General features: G+C 32.4%; 1 protein-coding gene across 1 annotated transcript in view; it reads left to right on the forward strand.

The window, feature by feature from the left end:
* asf1 (histone chaperone asf1) overlaps positions 1-10,793 on the forward strand; it is a 31,111-nt gene extending 20,318 nt beyond the window's left edge. The window contains exons 3-4 of the mRNA XM_035368034.2: positions 6,741-6,917; positions 10,479-10,793. Of these exons, the coding sequence (XP_035223925.1) occupies positions 6,741-6,917; positions 10,479-10,676 (375 nt within the window). The 3' untranslated portion in view covers positions 10,677-10,793. The remainder of the gene's footprint in view (positions 1-6,740; positions 6,918-10,478) is intronic.
* Positions 10,794-17,506: the final 6,713 nt, after the last annotated feature.

Genomic DNA, 17,506 nt, shown 5'->3' on the forward strand with positions numbered 1-17,506 from the left:
AGAAGAAGGTTTAAATAACCTTTTTATTTGAACTTATCAAAAATGCACTCACTCAATGTTCACAATTTACCACCTCTTGTGGCTAAGTAACTTAACAAAAAGTAAGATATGCAATCACAATAAAAGTGAAGATTATCTACACGACTGGCTCCTTCTTTATCTAAACTGCTAAATTAGCTGCACACAGAAAAATCAAGAATAGAATATCAATATAATCTAAAGAGAGCTACAAAGCTACTTCAGACATGTACAAAGCTTCATGCACAAAACTTCTTCAAACACTGGGTATAAATTCGGAACTAACTCTCCTACTAGGAACTCTTAAAACTGCTGCTTAAGTACTGTTTTCTACTAACTTAGATTTATATACACAACATCAAGCATTTATATTCTGGCAGGAAACAGAAATTGGGAAAGGAAAGATTCTGAGACTAAAAATAATTGGTTAGAGGAAAATAAAGTCTTTACAGTATATTGTTGAGACATTGACAAGTTGGAAGAAGATGAAGCAGAAACCAGTTTGCATACTGAAACAAATTTGTTATTGTTAGAGAAGATGCTTAAAGAGAAGGAAATTGATATAAATTAGCCAAGATATCTGGGAAGTTTCCAAATTAAAAAGGCACATAAATATTTTATTTTGTGGTGTTGCTACAAAACAAATATTTTGTAGCTTGTCCTAATATCGTTTAAGATTCAATGCCATAAGTTACACGGGTTTTAAACTGTTAAATATTCTTAAATTGTGATTTTTTTTTTTAGAAAGTATTTTTAAAAAATAAAAACTTAATAGTAGCCAAGTAAATCTATAACGAGTAGGGCTATCAGACTATCTAATTTAGTTATTTCTAACTAATTGCTTAAAAGTTAGCTCTTCAAGTTAGAGTTGTTGCCTTTCATGAATCCTTGCTGTGGTCAGAAGATGCAATACAAAAATGTAAAAATTAGTGCGAGACTTATTCCTTATAGCTAATATAACTTAACACAAAACAGCTTATTGCCTCTCGTACTTTGTTGGAAACATAAAGTATATTAACTGGGTTTCAACTTAAGGAACTTTGTGTGAAACTGCGACACTAACTGCATCAGGCAGATAGAGGATGACTAACTTTCAGTGCTTGCTTTTCAACCTTGCCATCATCAGGCATTCAGGTCTGTTCTGATCAGCAACTCTCATTTTGTGTAGAAGGAGCAGCAATGGTGCCAGCAATTCTTCTGCGAATCATGTTGATTGTGATTTTACGTCTCATTTTAACGATGTCATGTGGCATAAAATGTACCTGGGATATATTAAACCTCTAAACTGAGCAAGTACATGACAAAATAATACATAAAAGGGAAAAAGTCAGCTATAATTCTGTTTAATAATAATGCATCCTACTTAAGGATCTGTTTAATTCTTAGGGTGATTTTACAAAAGTGAAGTTCAGGCATAGTTAATATCTTTAATATTTCTCATTAATGGCCCTTAACCACTTCCCTTACAATTTTTTTTGAAATAATTGTAAAAAATCATCACATTTTATTTTAATATTAAATACAACAAAACAAATCAAAATATGTAGGTTTTAAGTTGAATTTTTAATTTTTTGAAGGTGTAAAAGCATTTAGTTTTAATATTAGTTTACTATCCCGAGTTATCTCGGGCAAGCGAAAAAGTTAGGTATTAGTTTTTGAAACAAAGGACAACACAAACTGATAATGATATTCTGTACCCTGGTCTCTTTTCTTAGGCTTACCACTGGAATCTATCCACAGAGTGCACTGTCTTGTTGGATTTGATTTTTTTTCCCCATCTCTTCATAATCACTATCTAAAAAATCATCACTTTCGCCATCTTGCAACATCGCTATTATTTTACTTTTTTCAACGCTAATATCCTTCTTTTTATTAATCCACAAGCCGACGTATACTATAGGAAAACACGTGACCAGTCTCGCCAAAAGAACTGGGCAACCAACAAAACTTGGAAAACTGCTAATCAAAGCTGAATATTTCCTTTCATTTCCTCCAGGCCGAGTAAAACCGTGATAAAACAAATCGTACTAACAAATTCTACTTCGCGTGAATTTTCTCGGGATAATAATTAACTGCAATATATACGAACCCAAGATAACTTGGAATAATCAGGCAAATGGTTAAAAGTACTTAATTACCATGTGCAGAAATGTGTATAAACCATGGTTTTCAATCAGTTTTTAAAAGTACTGCATTTTCTGGCATTTATATTTCTTAAAATAATCAGTTTTAGATGTGATAGCTTTTAATTTAGAGGGGGGGAAATTGTGTATATTTGTGATCAATAAGATTTTTCATTATATAAATGAAAGTGCAGTGATTCTTATAATAAATGAACATATATAATGGGAATTAGTGTGAATAGATTTATTTTTATTTAAATTTAATAATGTTTTCTTTGATTCGTATATAAAATAGAAAAGTATGGTACCTTTATATTTATTTATCACAGCAGGAAGAAAAGAAATATTTAGTGCAAATAGTTAAGCTGATAAATTGTGATTTGATCGAACTTAAATATTACCAGTTATGTCTTACAGCCATCCATCACGAAAATTAGAAATGTCTTATGTTTCTATAATTTTATGCTAGTAAATAGAAAAACAGTTTCATTCTGGAAGTTAGTACTACTTTCTGTTTGGCATAAAAGTTCTGAAGAATATTCGTATTTCAATAAATCAACCGTCAGCTGAACACTGGTAAAAAAATCAGTCAAAATAGAGTTTGTCCCTTGCTTGTTAAGGGTTTTATCAAATGCATACATTGTATCTTAATCTTTTGCCTCTCCTCACAACTTTATCTCTTTTTTCTCTGTACCGTTCAAAACTTACAGTACAACCCAAAGGAAATGTGCATAACACAAATTTTAAGCCAGCACTTATCTGGTTTTAAAGGTATATGCTGTGCTATTTCTAAAATGCCCTTTGAATTTTACCATAGTTTCATGAACTGAAAGATGCTTATACAGCTTAAAACAATCAGCAAACTGCCCTTATACTTGAGAAATAATAGGCTCTAAATTTCACAAAAAATTAATGTTTTCATAGTTTTTTTTTACCTTCTTTATTGGAGTCATGAAATGTTTAATTTTTTAAAATCTACGTTCTACATTAATTTCTTTATCTGTTCATTGCCAAGTATAGGATTCTGGAGCCAATAATCATTCGTTCTGGATAAATGCATAATGCTCATTACCAAAAAAGAAAAGAAAAAAAAAGGGCCTATATCTCATTTACAGAGAGTGCTCATTATATAGCCTGCCAGCTTCTATCTTCTATATTCACGTTTTTTTGCACAATACTCTGCTTATTTATTTGTATTTTGTCTAAATTACTTCACGGTATTCATCAGGCACAAGTAATCTGAAATAATCTTAATGATTATTTCAGATTACTTGTTTAACAGATTAATTAACAGATGATCCAGTTGGCAAATTATGATATATGGTAGAAAGATCCAAATTTCATGTCCTTGTTATTTATGTTGTTCCTGCAGTCTGATTTGATGGCATCATATGAAGAGTCCAAATTTTCACCACTTTCTAAAACAGATTGTTCTAAATGATAATGGTTTCAATTTCATCACCCCCATTATCTATCAATCAATATTTTGCATGTTTATCATTTTCATCGGATTTAATGGAATCGAAATAATATGGCATTTATTTTTTCTTGCGTTAATATCTTACACAAGCATTTTGAAATGAAGATACAGAATAGAAATGAGACATTTTTACTATCTGAGGCAGGAGTAAAATGAGTAATCTAGATGAGTCACCTCTCCTGGGAGTGTCACGCTTAACAAAGGAGAGCGAATGTGCATTCAAGTAAGAAGCTACTTTAGTTGTTTCAAAAGAATGATTGACATTTAACAACTCACGAAATTAAATAAGCTATGCATTACTGTGATGGGGGGAGCAGCAAGTAGAAAATGAACAAGGCATTCGGGCGACCTGCCGATGTCATGGGCGACTTCGATGCAAAAGAAAAGAAAAGTGAAAAAACTTAAAGGTAACTTTGAGTTGGTGTAGTCAATATATGGCATGGAGTGATTTAGTTCTACGAGAAAAAACAAAAATTTTGCAAAAGCTTCCAAAAGATTTGGTTAACAAATTGATAGGTTTCTGGAAGTATGTTATTGACCTCCTTCAAAGGCAGAAAAGTTTACTGCCACATATTGGAAGTATAGATGAAATTCCAGTAATGTTTGATATGATAGGAAATAAAACAATTGATGTGAAAGGAACAAAAATTGTTCACATGAAAACAATAAGTGAAGAAAATTTTCACCTCACCATATGGTGCAAAATTAAAATCCACGGTTATTTTTAAATGAAGACAATGCCGAAATGTAATTTCCCAAATTGTGGTTAAAGGTGTTTGGCAGAAGTGTCCTCTTGTCTCAAAGGATCCAGAAATAGTTGAAGGGATGTAATCCAGACATGGCAGTTATTCCAGGTGGAATAAATACTGTGAGACTGCTGATAGGAATAAAACAACTGATGTGAAAGGAACAAAACGGTTCACATAAAAACAAAAGGTCATGAAAAATCTCGCCTCGTCATATGGCTTTCCTGCTTAGCAAATGGTCTAAAATTAAGACCCATAATTATTTTTAAAAGAAGATGCCAAAGTATAATTTCCCAAATGGTGTTTTCATTTGCGTTCATGAAAAAGGGATGGATGGATGAAAATAGTGTTAAATTGTGAATAAGAAATGTGTCTCAAAAGTACCCTGTTACCTTAGAGAAGGGTTTCTTAAACTTTTTTCAGTCGCGACCCTTTTTTATCACAGGGATTCTTGTGCGACCCCCAGGACCCCATATTTGCGAAGGCTTTGTGAGACCCCATGAGCATTGTGTAAATCCGACACGCATGTGCGAAACTGTCAATTTTTTCACTTGTACTGTAATATACTGTTGCAGTTTTAGGTCAGTATATTACAGTACAAGTGAATATACTGTTGCAGTTTTAGGTCGGAGGATAATCACCTCCACTTGCCAGCAGACAACCAAATAGCCTTCAAACGATTCATCGTTAATAACAAAGGCACAGTGAATACCATCTGCAGAATAATCAGCCAGATAACCGCCCTGGGGCAAGACCTATGCCAACCCCACTAATTCAGGGTCTTAAGTGAATGTAAGTACTCCTCTGCATCTAAGGAAATACAGTATCTTCCTTCTGCTAAGCGCATGTACCTTCTTTATTAATAGTATTTATGTGTCATGTCATGTATGTGTTATGTTAATATTTTTTTTTCTTTTTCTTTCTTTTTTTTTTTTTTTTTTTTCTTAAATGTGTAACCAGTATGTTATGTAACGTATACCTTGCAAACCTAAATGTGTAATACAATATAAATAGCCAATGTATCTCTCATCTGCCCCTGTATGGCAATGTAATAAATCTTTTAAGATCTCAATAAACCTCCGGTAGATAGGGGAGGGCGCGGGACATATGCCTGTTTACCTCTGTTAAACACCAGGCGTCCCCGTCCTCCGTCACCTGTTACCTGTCACCTGCAGTTTTAGGTCATTAATTTTAATTTCTAATTTTAAGACATAGAACAATGTGAAAATTGTAAATAAGTAAAAGGCGATATGCCAGTGTCACGTGCAAAGCAAGTAAAATGAATGTTTGTTGTATAAAAAGAATGTGTCGAAACGTTTTTCTTTGTCTGTATTGTCTTATCTTTATCAGATACATTGTGTAAAAATATTTAGTACTTGTAAAATTATTATATAAAGTTAAAGAAATATCAAAACTGCTATATTTTTGGCGACCCCCTCCCTGCAGGTCCCACGACCCACAGTTTAAGAAGCGCTGCCTTAAAGGATCCAGAAAGTCTTTTAGTTTGAAATTTTTTCAGAAACCATCTAATGGATGAAATAAAGAAATTGATGAAAGAATGTAATGGCTGTTATTCCAAGCAGATTAATGCCATTCATTCATTTAGATGTGTCTCAATAAATCATTCAACAAAGGCACAAGTTAAAGTTTAAAATTTTAAAATAGTCTTAGAAAAACAGTAAAAGTATTCTTTGTCTTTATCAGTCGTATATCTACAAGTTACAGTAAACAATGCAAAAAATTGCCAAATTATAGCATCAGAAACATAAACAAATTAAAAAAGATTGGAAAGGCTAGATAAATTTGTACAATTATTTTGAGTGGTTCAAAATCAAAAACAAAACTTGCAAAGATAATAATCAGACTGCCAGTAAGATAGTACCAGGTTAAAATTACCTGTAAACCACACTATAATAAATTCTTCAGTTTCTTTGCACTAACAAAATGTAATAAAAATCCAATTAAATTCAGATTTATTGCTAATGGAGTGAATAATTGCAAAATAAGAATAAAAAAATTTCATCAAAATTTTTAAAACAGTATTGAAATCCATAAGCAGACTGATATTGAATACATAACAACTGGGTTATTGACAATATTCAGGAATCATTAAAACTATTAACAAACAACAAATTTACATTATTAACTGCTATAATTTTGATAACCTGTACATCACCTTGCCATTTTATGAAATTTACAATAGTTTAATTGAACTCTGTCATCTATTTCCCAGCATTAAAAACTTAACATCAATAAATGGGATTATTATATTTATGTACAGTTATTCACAATTTTATTAAATATAATAAAATATTTTGACAGATTAATGATATTCCTGTAGGAACTAACTATTAAATTTATATTTTTGTATAGGCAGAGCCTCCAGATCCTCAGAAAATTCCAGTTCAAGATGCCGTTGGAGTAACAGTTGTTCTTCTAACTTGTTTGTATCGGTCAAAAGAATTTATTAGAGTGGGGTATTATGTCAATAATGAGTATGTTGATCCAGAGATGAGAGAAAATCCACCAGCTGTACCTCAGTTTGATAAGGTTTGTTGATATTAAAGAAAAAATTCTTTTATTTTAAATTATATATGTTTACTCAATTGCATGGATTTCAAATCATTGCAGATTTTTTACAGTGAAATTTTCAGGTAAATCGATACTCTGTTGCAGTTTTTTCCAGATATCTATAAGTATTTGATACTCAGAAATTTTCAGCCATCAGTTTTTTGCAGTGTGTGATGTGTTGGATTTTTTGCAGAAAATAGATGTTTTGCTGAAAATTTGCATAAGTTTAGCTTCTTATTTTGGCATTTCGGAGAGAGGCTGTGTTTCCTCTTGTGCAACCAAGTGAATTCAAACATAATTTGCAAAAATATAGCCATAGCATGAAATTTTGAATTTCATTTTAAGAGCTTCTTGGTTCTGTAAAAAGTATATGCAGTCAAAAGTCTTTAATCCGGACTCATTGGGACTTCGGCGATTCCGGATTATCAATTTTTCCGGATTATAGATCATCAGTTTAAATCTGGTAAGATGGCATGCAGAAATTATAAAATTAAAAATATGAAACCGTAATTTATAAAATAATGAGCAATTATGATCTAAAGGGTATCAAAATTTACCAAAAAAAGAGTCTAATATTTATTTGTTTACTTTATTAAACATTTCTTTCAACACGCGGATGCGTAAAGCATACCTTACGCATAGCCGAAATTAGAAAATTGCAACCAGAAAACTATTTGATTTGTATTCGTGATATTTATAATGACTAGGAATTTGATTTAAATCATATCAAAGACGGAGTACATCGAAATTAAATACTACATTTAGTAAGGAATTATAAGCCGAATAAAATAAAAACATCTGCCCTGAAGATAACGATAGTGTTGACAGATCAACTTCCAGTTCATTGCGTGCCGCAACATCCCCCCCCCCCGCAGAGCAGCGTGAAATTGATAAACAGATTTCGGAACGGTTAGATAAACAAAGGATATGCTTTTATCCATTTTTTGTAGCAATTCGTTTTTTGTTTGATGGACATCGAAACATACTTTTGTTTTCTAGATCCTTTGGGAGCTCCAGCATCGGAAATTCTATTTGACATAATCGAAAGTTCAAGCTTACTTTTAGAAAATTGCTCTTACAGTCTGCAAAAAATAATAAGCCGGATCCAATTCGAAGATTAAGGAACAACGCAATTATCAACATTAACTGAAATAGATAATTTTAGCTTATACCGTCCGTTATAACGCGCACGCGAAAACGTATTCTGCACTTGCGCAGACGCATATGCGCAGTCGTAAATGTCTTGCGCGCACGAGTAGCCTATGCGCATGCGTCAATGCGGCGCATGCGCAGAAAGATTTTAGCTTTGAGGTCCGGATTATAGATCATTCCGGATTACGGGTGTCCGAATTAACGATTTTTGACTGTAGTAGACTTATGTTTTTATGAATCTTCTGCTTATGCTGTTTTTATTATTATTATTATTTTTTTAAATATGCTGTTTCAATACCATTCTCATTTGTGAACCTTCGATAAAATCAATTCTACTGTGTCACTAAGATTATGGAATTAAGAAATTATTGGGGTTGTTAAATGTAATGTACATCCTCTAAAACCCCCGATTTAATATATTTTTTGATCAAATCCCGAAAAGTAGCAATTGAACATTTTGGAAAACCCAGAAAAGTTGGAAAATTCAAAAACTAAGAAAGGTAAGAAAATTTAAATATTTCAGTGATAATCTGGAAATGTCTGGGAATTTTATATGGCAACCCTCCCCCAAATGCGCTCTTCTTTATATATATATGCCAATGTTGGGAGTAATTACTTTCTTGGCAAACTACGTATCGCATGAGCATCATTCAGACAACTGGCGTAGAGCCAATTTTCACAGCTCCAATCAAGATTCTTTCAGAAAGGCAAAACAAGTTTCCAGCAACTTTGGTTTTCAGTAACTTCTGAAAATCGAGAGGTTCACATGTGCCGGGCATGTTGAAAGAAAGAAAATATCTTCCCATTCTCGTATAAAACAAAATTCGTTTTATCCTAGTGCAAGGTACACACTAAATATGGCGATATTATGATGCGCAATAAACTGGACATTAATGATGAGCAGTATACAGGTAGTTTTGGTGTTGGTGACAATTTTCAAAATCATGCCATGGCCGTACTGTATACTAGGATTTTACCACATCTTTTAAACCTTTTTTTCCCCCTTTCTAATAAATGCCTTATTTGTAATTTTGCAGTAAAATAAAAAATAGTAATCAGTCATCTATGCTAATAATTTAATTATACTAATCATAATTGCCAAGATATCATTGATTATTGTAATTCATTTTTAATCTTTAAGTAATTAACTTTATTTTAATGTTATTCATATCATTTAGTGTGGCTTCTTCCTTCTAAGTTTATTTATTAGTAAATTAATACTTTCAAATTTCAAGCAATTTTTGATGGCATGCTCCTGAAACTAATTCTGGCAGTATGATGCAATACCATCATGAAATCAAATGCATATATCTTTTGCTTATGTATGCTGCTAAAATAAATATAAAATACCTGAATTTATTTTTAAATATCATTAAATAGGTATCTTTCATTTGTTTAGCTGCAAAATTATATACATATTTTAATCTAGATTGGGCAGTTTTTAATCTTAGTCTTCAGTGGAGAGAAAAAACTCGTATTATAGTTATAATAGTAATTATTTGGGGGCCGTCATATGTAATTGGCAAGTTTTTGAGATTTCAAGGGGTACCATAATTAACCTCTCAGCACAGCCAATGCACACTACATGGATACTCTATCCAGAATTTTCTTAAAATATACCTGGAAAGGTCAGGGAATTCCATTCTTCTGTTTAAGTGGCAACCCTATTAATAATTAGGCCTTCTGGTGAACTGTTAACAATATTTTATTAACTGAACAGTAGATATATAATGTATAGACATGAATCTGAAATTGTTGTCAGTCTTAAAAGTAGAATGCTACGTAGTAAATAATTTGAATCCAATTAAACATTCGACAGTGTTTGTTATGATGAGTTTAATGTTTAGAAATTATAGTTGAAACTGAATGTGTTTCATATATATATATTTTAATATTAAGACTATTTAATATTTGTTTTACTACTTTAAAGCCTTTCTAAAATTCAAATACAAATATTTAGGGGTTTCCCATTTTGAATGATCATCAAGTAGAATAAGTATTCTGTCTGTTTCAGAAATTATTGCCCCACCAGTGGCTGTATTTAAGACCCCTGAATACTGAAAATAACTTGGGTTCTGTCCTATGCAAATGACGTGACTGCATAGTTTGTTATATTAGGAAGGGTCCCAATGTCTAGTCAGTTTCCCTTACAGGGTTCTCTGCAACCCTCCTTCCTTTGATAACCTTCATATGCGTTGTCATATTCAAACGAATTTAATGTAACGCTCGGAAATTAATTATTAAAGATTTAGAAAATTTATCGAAATAAAGTGTTCTGGTTTCTTGGTTACTTAAGCCGTAATATTGTTGTATATAATTTTTCTAATTATTTTTAAATATTAATATATGTTACAAAGTATTTATTTTTGATATGATATATCTTTTCAGCTCCAGAGAAATATTCTTGCAACATCTCCAAGAGTTACACGATTCAAAATTGATTGGGACGATAATCCTGGTGTAGATAATCTACAAGCTCCTAGTTCTTCTTCTGAAAATAAAATGGATGGTGCAGAAGATAGTAATGGTCCACTGAAACAAATATTTCAAGAGAGTAACCATAGTATGGAAATGGAAGTTATGTGATGAAAATATTTTATTTGTTCTGTATTGGTATTTGGATTGTTAAATTCCAGATATGTGAGTTTTATTATATATATTTCATTGTATATATTTAATAAATATTTTCTGTGCTGTTTCTTACATTTTTATTCTGTAAATTATTATTATTATTATTTTTAATGTTTGGTGTCATTCATTAGAGGAGTTGCTTATACTGAGATATTTTCACAGACTTCTATTCCCACAATAGATTAGAATCAAGGTTTACTAAATGCTACCCAGTATAGATTAATTATTCACCATCAACTCTTGCTGTTTCATTTATCATCCAAGTTGCATACTTTGTAATCATTTATCAATACTTTACACTTTCTATGCAGCTTGATGTTATTTTTCACATATTGCACATTTGAGTGTTTTTTTTTTTTTTAATACCATTTTTGTTAAATTTAACATAGTTGCTTCATAAAATCTGAATTACTTGATCTCAGTTGTTCCACTAATAATATTTTGTTGAAAAATTTTAAATTGTAAAGTTTGTATTCTGGAGAGGTAAGTATAATATGGGCAATAGTTTTGTATATTTTTGCAATAATTTATTGGATTTATAGCCAAGCATTTTCATCAAGTAATTTGTTGAATTTGAATGTAATGTCAGCATTTATTATGTAATATGGATGTAATGCATTAGATTTTTCTAATTATAAACATAGCCTAAAAAGAAATTCTTCCTGTTTTGAATGGGCAGCAAAATAATTTATTTCTTAAATATACACGTGCAATTTAAAGCAAAAGGCTATGTGTTGTCAAGCAGTAACTTTTAATAAATAAAAAATAAAATTTTGGCTTGGAAATGAAAAAATGAACTACTCGATTACTTCTTCCCCCTCCTGTTATTTTTAGTTTAGAATTGATGCATTTTGTATGCCATTCTTATCAGTAAAAAATATTAATATATATACAAATGTTACCTACAAATTAAAAATCTTTGCTTTCTGCATAGATTTCTCAATAATCTTCTAATGATAAAAACTTCTTTATGAGCTCAAAGCTGCCTTTCCATGTGTAAATTTAATTTTAAATTATATGCTTTAAAAACATTTGAAAAATTAAAAATTCTCATGGAACTACTGATTTTTCCTTATTCTGTTTCTAATGTGTGTGTGGAAAGAAAGTTCATATCTTTATTTTTCATGGATATGTGGGTTTGTTTAATTTGTGTAATAGTAACCATTATTGTGTATATAATGGTTAGGTTTGACATAGCATTTGGAGAAAAAGACAGAGTAAAATATGACAGACTAAAAATGGGCTACCAGTGTCATTTGTTAGAATATTTCCCATCTTAATAAATATGATGAGTATTAACAGCTAAAATTATTTGAGCAAAATCATTTTTCTTTTGAATATATCTGATGTAATCTTTTGAGCAACATATGATTTTAATATATATGTGATTAAAATATTGAACACGGAGCAAATAAAAATAGAAAGGTAGATTGAAATTCCTGCTTGTAAATATATCAATAACACATTCTAAAGTATCAAGCTACATATTCAGTATCTCGAAGAAATCAAACTGAGTGTGGCAGTTTTCACTTTGATGTGCTAATGTAGAATATGTATAATCTTAAGGACTATAAGTATGTTGTCATTGCTGAAATATTCTGAAAAACATGAGTGTTTTAACAGTGGAATGTAATAATTCAGTGTGCTATTTTATTCCAGTTTTTATGTAAATTCATCATTCACATATACAAACACAATGCATTAAAATTCTCTCAAAGTTTGTATATTTATTGCCCTGACATATCACTATGACTAAAATAAAACTTCAACTATATTTGTAACACGAAACTTTGCAAAATGGTAGTGGGGGGGGGGAATGGAAAAAAAAAAAAAAAAAAAACAGAGTAATGTTAAAGTAGAATAATTTAACTTTTTTCTTAACCAGCTAAATTAGGCCAAGTTGGGAAAACTTTTATAAAGCTTAAGACTAAGATAATTGATAAAATTTAAGCATTAATTTCATATAAAATATTGTAACTTTTAAATGATAGGCTGTATGATCTTAAGAGGCAACTATGCTGTTTAACTCTTAAAATATGCACATTGAACCAATTTTATTTGTGCAAGGAGCACGCACATCCTACGCCTATTAAGAGTCAATTTTTTAATTTTTTTCTTTCTAAGAAATGTTTTATTAGTCATTTGAGTTGTTTCTGCATTTTGGAAATAAAATGAGAAAATATCTGTTTTTTATAATCCTTGTGTCAATAATCCTTGTGTTAAAAGTTTAAAATCCAGAATATACAATTTTCTGTTTTTCTCAGTCCATGGTTGTCACTGTTATGTTTAAATCTGCTGTAAAGAATTATTTAACTTTTCCTGGATATTTTGTTGTGCGCTTCTCTTCGTATCATATGTTTTATTAATTTTCTTGAGATTTAGCATTTTTAAATAATATTTGATTTCAAAGGTATTATTTGCCTGTAATTATAGTTTGGCTTTTTTCCTGCTGTAATCTTTGATTACTAAGAAGTATATTTTTTAATGTTTTAGTAAGTAGTCTGTAAGAGTTGAACATGCTCAGTATTTTTGCTTTATGAAATTCGGGACCCAATGCCTTATAATAATAGGTACCTTGCAAACTAAAGTGCACTTCTGTTTAGTAAAATGTAATTAGTGTTATGAGTCTTATGTATGTATGTGTGAATGATGTGCGAGTTCAATACATATAAAGTAAGTTGTATTTTCTGAAATAAAATGTAATTCTTAAAGCTATTTTAGCATTATTTTGATAAGATAACATTTGGTAACTATTGTAATATTAGTGGATTTATTATTGATGTTTTCTTGAATTGTCTGTTATACTGACATCAAAGATGTGGTAGAGTACTTGCATATACATAGTATTTAATGGTTTTTGAGCATTGTATGTATGCATTTAAATAAAATTCTTCTGTACATAATTGTAAATTTGAATTATTTATAATAAATTAGTTTAGAACCTTATAGAAACTTGTGGATATATTTTACTTTTCAAAAAATGCTTCCCAACAGCCTGCTATGGACTTCCTAATAAGTTAAGTCTTGGGAATAATTCAGTAATTTTTGAGATGCAAAATTCTATTAAGACATTCAGCCCATCATACTTTTGGTGTGTTTCATATTTGTTTAGCTGAAAATATTCTTTTTGGGTTCCCATGTTTTTTTGGTTCTCTTTCATATGATTAATCTGCAACATCTAGATTTTGTGATTGGAACATTTATTAGTGAAGTAGTTGGTCACCCATATAGCTATGAGGAAAAACTGGATTTTTAACAATTATGTATGAATTACATGTCTGATATTCTGATTTGTAGGAAATATTTGAGATTTCTCAACATTTTGCATGTCTTGAGAAAAAATGTTCTCAATAAATTTATTGATCATGTGATTCATACTCAACTCAAATAGTGACCTTTTTAGCTCTCTCAAATCTTCAGTCATTGCTTTCATAGAATTCCTCTTTATTTTAATTCTCCAATTTCATTATCCATCCATTATTTTTCCAGAGTGCTGTAACTATCTATAAATTCATTCTGGAGAGCCAGGTGACGGGCTTTAAGAACCTTTTGCTCACAGTTTATAAAGTAATACACTATTATGAGTTTAAATTTGCTCCATAATATAACTTATGAACAGATCATGTAATATTTTTATTTGAAATGATTGTTAGTATTAATATTATCTTATTTATTAAAGAAAATATTGAAATAAATTTATAGAAACACTTTTTCTTGTGTATACACTATAAATATTCATTGAACTATGGTGTCAAAATTACAGATGAGTGGATTTATTATCCTAGAGTAGAATTATAACTATCTGGAACATAGCTTCTGAATCATTGTGTATAACACAATATATAAAAATATAATAAAATGTTCGCTGTTTATATTCTTTAACAGCTTTTAATGTTAAATATTATGAATTCAGTGTTATTACATTATTCGGATTTGATGAAAAAGTACTGTTACAAATTTGGTATTTAAAAAGCTAATGTTAGTTCAATTATAAATTAAATGGTTTTATTTCTCGTGCAGTGCAGCGCGTGACGAATATTAAAAGAAAGCTAAGCCAGAAAATTGAAAATACAAGAGCGCGTGCATTAAATAAATAAATATCTCTTATTGATTTCGAGAAAGTACTGGAAAATTCTAGCGCGTGATTTTAAAATCTTATAAAAGGACGAAAACATCTCAGTTTGTAGTAGTTGCTTAGTTTATTGTTGTTTAGAAAAACTGCTCTTGTTGATTGTAGCGAATTCGCGGATTAGCGTTCTTTAGCTGTTTTGAATTACGTTCTATTAGACATTTGAGTAGTTAAAAGATAACTACTGTGAGATATTGTAATACTGCATGATAATTTGAGAAAATTAATGCATTTTTTTGTTGTGATAATAATAAATTTTTGTTCATTTTTCATCGGACTTGTGCATTCATTTCCAAACGAACCCGTACGCACGCGACAATTTTTGGTGTCAGGAGTGGGATTTGAATGCCAATAACAAGAGCGATGGAAGAACAATTCAGGCAAATGATGACTGCATTTGCTGCTTTCCAAGAAAAGATGGAAGGGGCCGTCAACTCCGTTAAGGAAGAAATGAAATTGGGCCAGGAGTCCGTTAAGGACGAAATGAAAGCCGTTCAAGCTGGTCAAGAAAAGATTGAAGCACATCAAGAAGAAATGAAAAGAGAAATTACCTGCATAATAGAAAATAAATTTGAAGCTATAGAAGGCAGAATTGACACAGTTGAAAATAAAGTTGGACAAATTGAAAAAAAAGTTTCTTCCGTAAGAGATCAAATTGAAGAAAGAGTTTCTTCGGTGAAAGAAGAAATAGAAGAAAAAGTTTCTTCTGTAAAAGAACATATAGAAGGGAGAGTTTCTGCTGTGGAGGAACGAATTGAAGGAAGAGTTTCTGCCGTCCAACACCAAATCGAACAACAAATTGATGATAGGTTTCTGCAGTAGCCAATGAAGTGGATATTTTAAAGAAATTCGTAGCGACGACAGGGAATAATAGTGATGGTTTTAAATTCTTACCGATGCCTGCTCGTCCATCTCTGAAGCTATCCACATATGATGGGAAGACATCCTGGCAAGTGTATAAAACACAATTTGCTATAGTGGCGGATGCGAATGGATGGGATTCCCAAACTAAGGCCTGTCATCTCGCCGCTTCTCTGAGAGCAGACACAGCGGATATCCTGCAGACGCTTTCCGAAAACCAAAGACTTGACTTCGAAGCTCTATCCTGCGCTTTGGTGAGAAATGTTTAAAAGACTACAGCAGGCTTCAATTAAAATCCCGTCAACAGAAGCCCACCGAATCACTCCAGGAACTCGCCACGGGTGTTGAAAGGCTGTCCCACCTCACCTTTACGGAGTGCCCGAGAGAAACGGAAATTCTGTCGCTGCAATATTTCATCGATGGCATCCGGGATCCCGAAATACAGAAGGCTCTACGAATGGCAGATGTAAAGGATGTAAAAAGCGCATTGTTGTACGCCGTGAAATTGGAGGCAGCCCAGCAGGCAACTCTTAGAGATCGCTACCCAGTCAGAGCTGTGCGAGTCCACGACCCAGGGGACCAATTGATGACTCGTTTAGATGATTTATCCAGACAAGTCGATGCTTTGATACGGAGTAGCAGTGAGAACAAAGTGGCTGTAAGATGTTGGAGATGTGGTTCTGAAGGTCACCTATGACGGCATTGCAGAACACCCCAGGGCACGGATGAGTTGACAAGACCAGTGAATGCTTTAAGACGGAATAGTGGTGAAACGAAACCGACCCTAAAGTGCTGGAATTGCGGTGTTGAAGGCCACCTACGAAGGAACTGCAGAACTCCCCAGAGCACGGAAAATAAGGCATACGATTTAAACAGACAATTAAATGCCACGGGAAGGAAAAGGACTGACAAGAAACCAAAGTGCTGGAACTGTGGAGCTGAAGGCCACGTACGAAAGAATTGCAGAACACCCCAGGGTACGAAAATTGAGACAATTTCTGAGCAATGACGCAGGAAACAAATTAATGACCATATCAAGGAACGGAGGTTGCCACATAATGAAAAACCCTGTTAACGGACTGTCCATCAATGGGAATATCGATGGAGTTCCTTGCAATATGATCATTGACACAGGAGCTAATGTTACCATCATTAGGAAAGATTTAGCTGAACAGTTGAAAGATAAACTAATTTGGACGCCATCCTGTGTTGCCCTTCAGACTGCGTCTGGTGATAAGATCGACATAACTGGGAAGTTAAACGTAAGCATCACGTTTGGAAGTGCCGCCTACCATCACACGGCATATGTGGCGGATATCACATATCCATGCATACTCGGATTGGACTTTTTAAGGAAATACAATTTTTCCTTAGACTTGAAAAACAACAAACTGCTTTCAGGATCTGATGGCATGACTATCCATCCTCAAAAAGGATCCTCGCCTGGAAATGCCGACGCCTTGTCCGAAAGATCCAGCTCAGGAAGCTGCCGAAATCATACTAGGGTCGAAAAGAAACGCAAGACTATCAGCTCTTCGGTTGAGACCTTCGTCTGCCTTGTGACCGCCTGTTTGATCGCCGTACGGATGCGCCTTTATCGCCTGAGGAACACATCCAAGATGTCCAGGCCCGTCTTGAAGTGATGCCTCATTTCGCACGAAAGCGAGTGAACTCAGCGACGGAGAAAGTGAAGACCAGATACAACACGAGAGCTACTGGACATAGATCCAACAAAGGAGACAAGGTGAGGTTGTGGAACCCGATTCAACGAAAAGGACTCAGACCTAAACTACAG

The sequence above is a fragment of the Stegodyphus dumicola genome, chromosome 11, assembly GCF_044657685.1.
Source record: "Stegodyphus dumicola isolate Sdum_Otavi_A_Nest chromosome 11, ASM4465768v1".
NCBI classification, from domain to species: Eukaryota; Metazoa; Arthropoda; class Arachnida; order Araneae; family Eresidae; genus Stegodyphus; species Stegodyphus dumicola.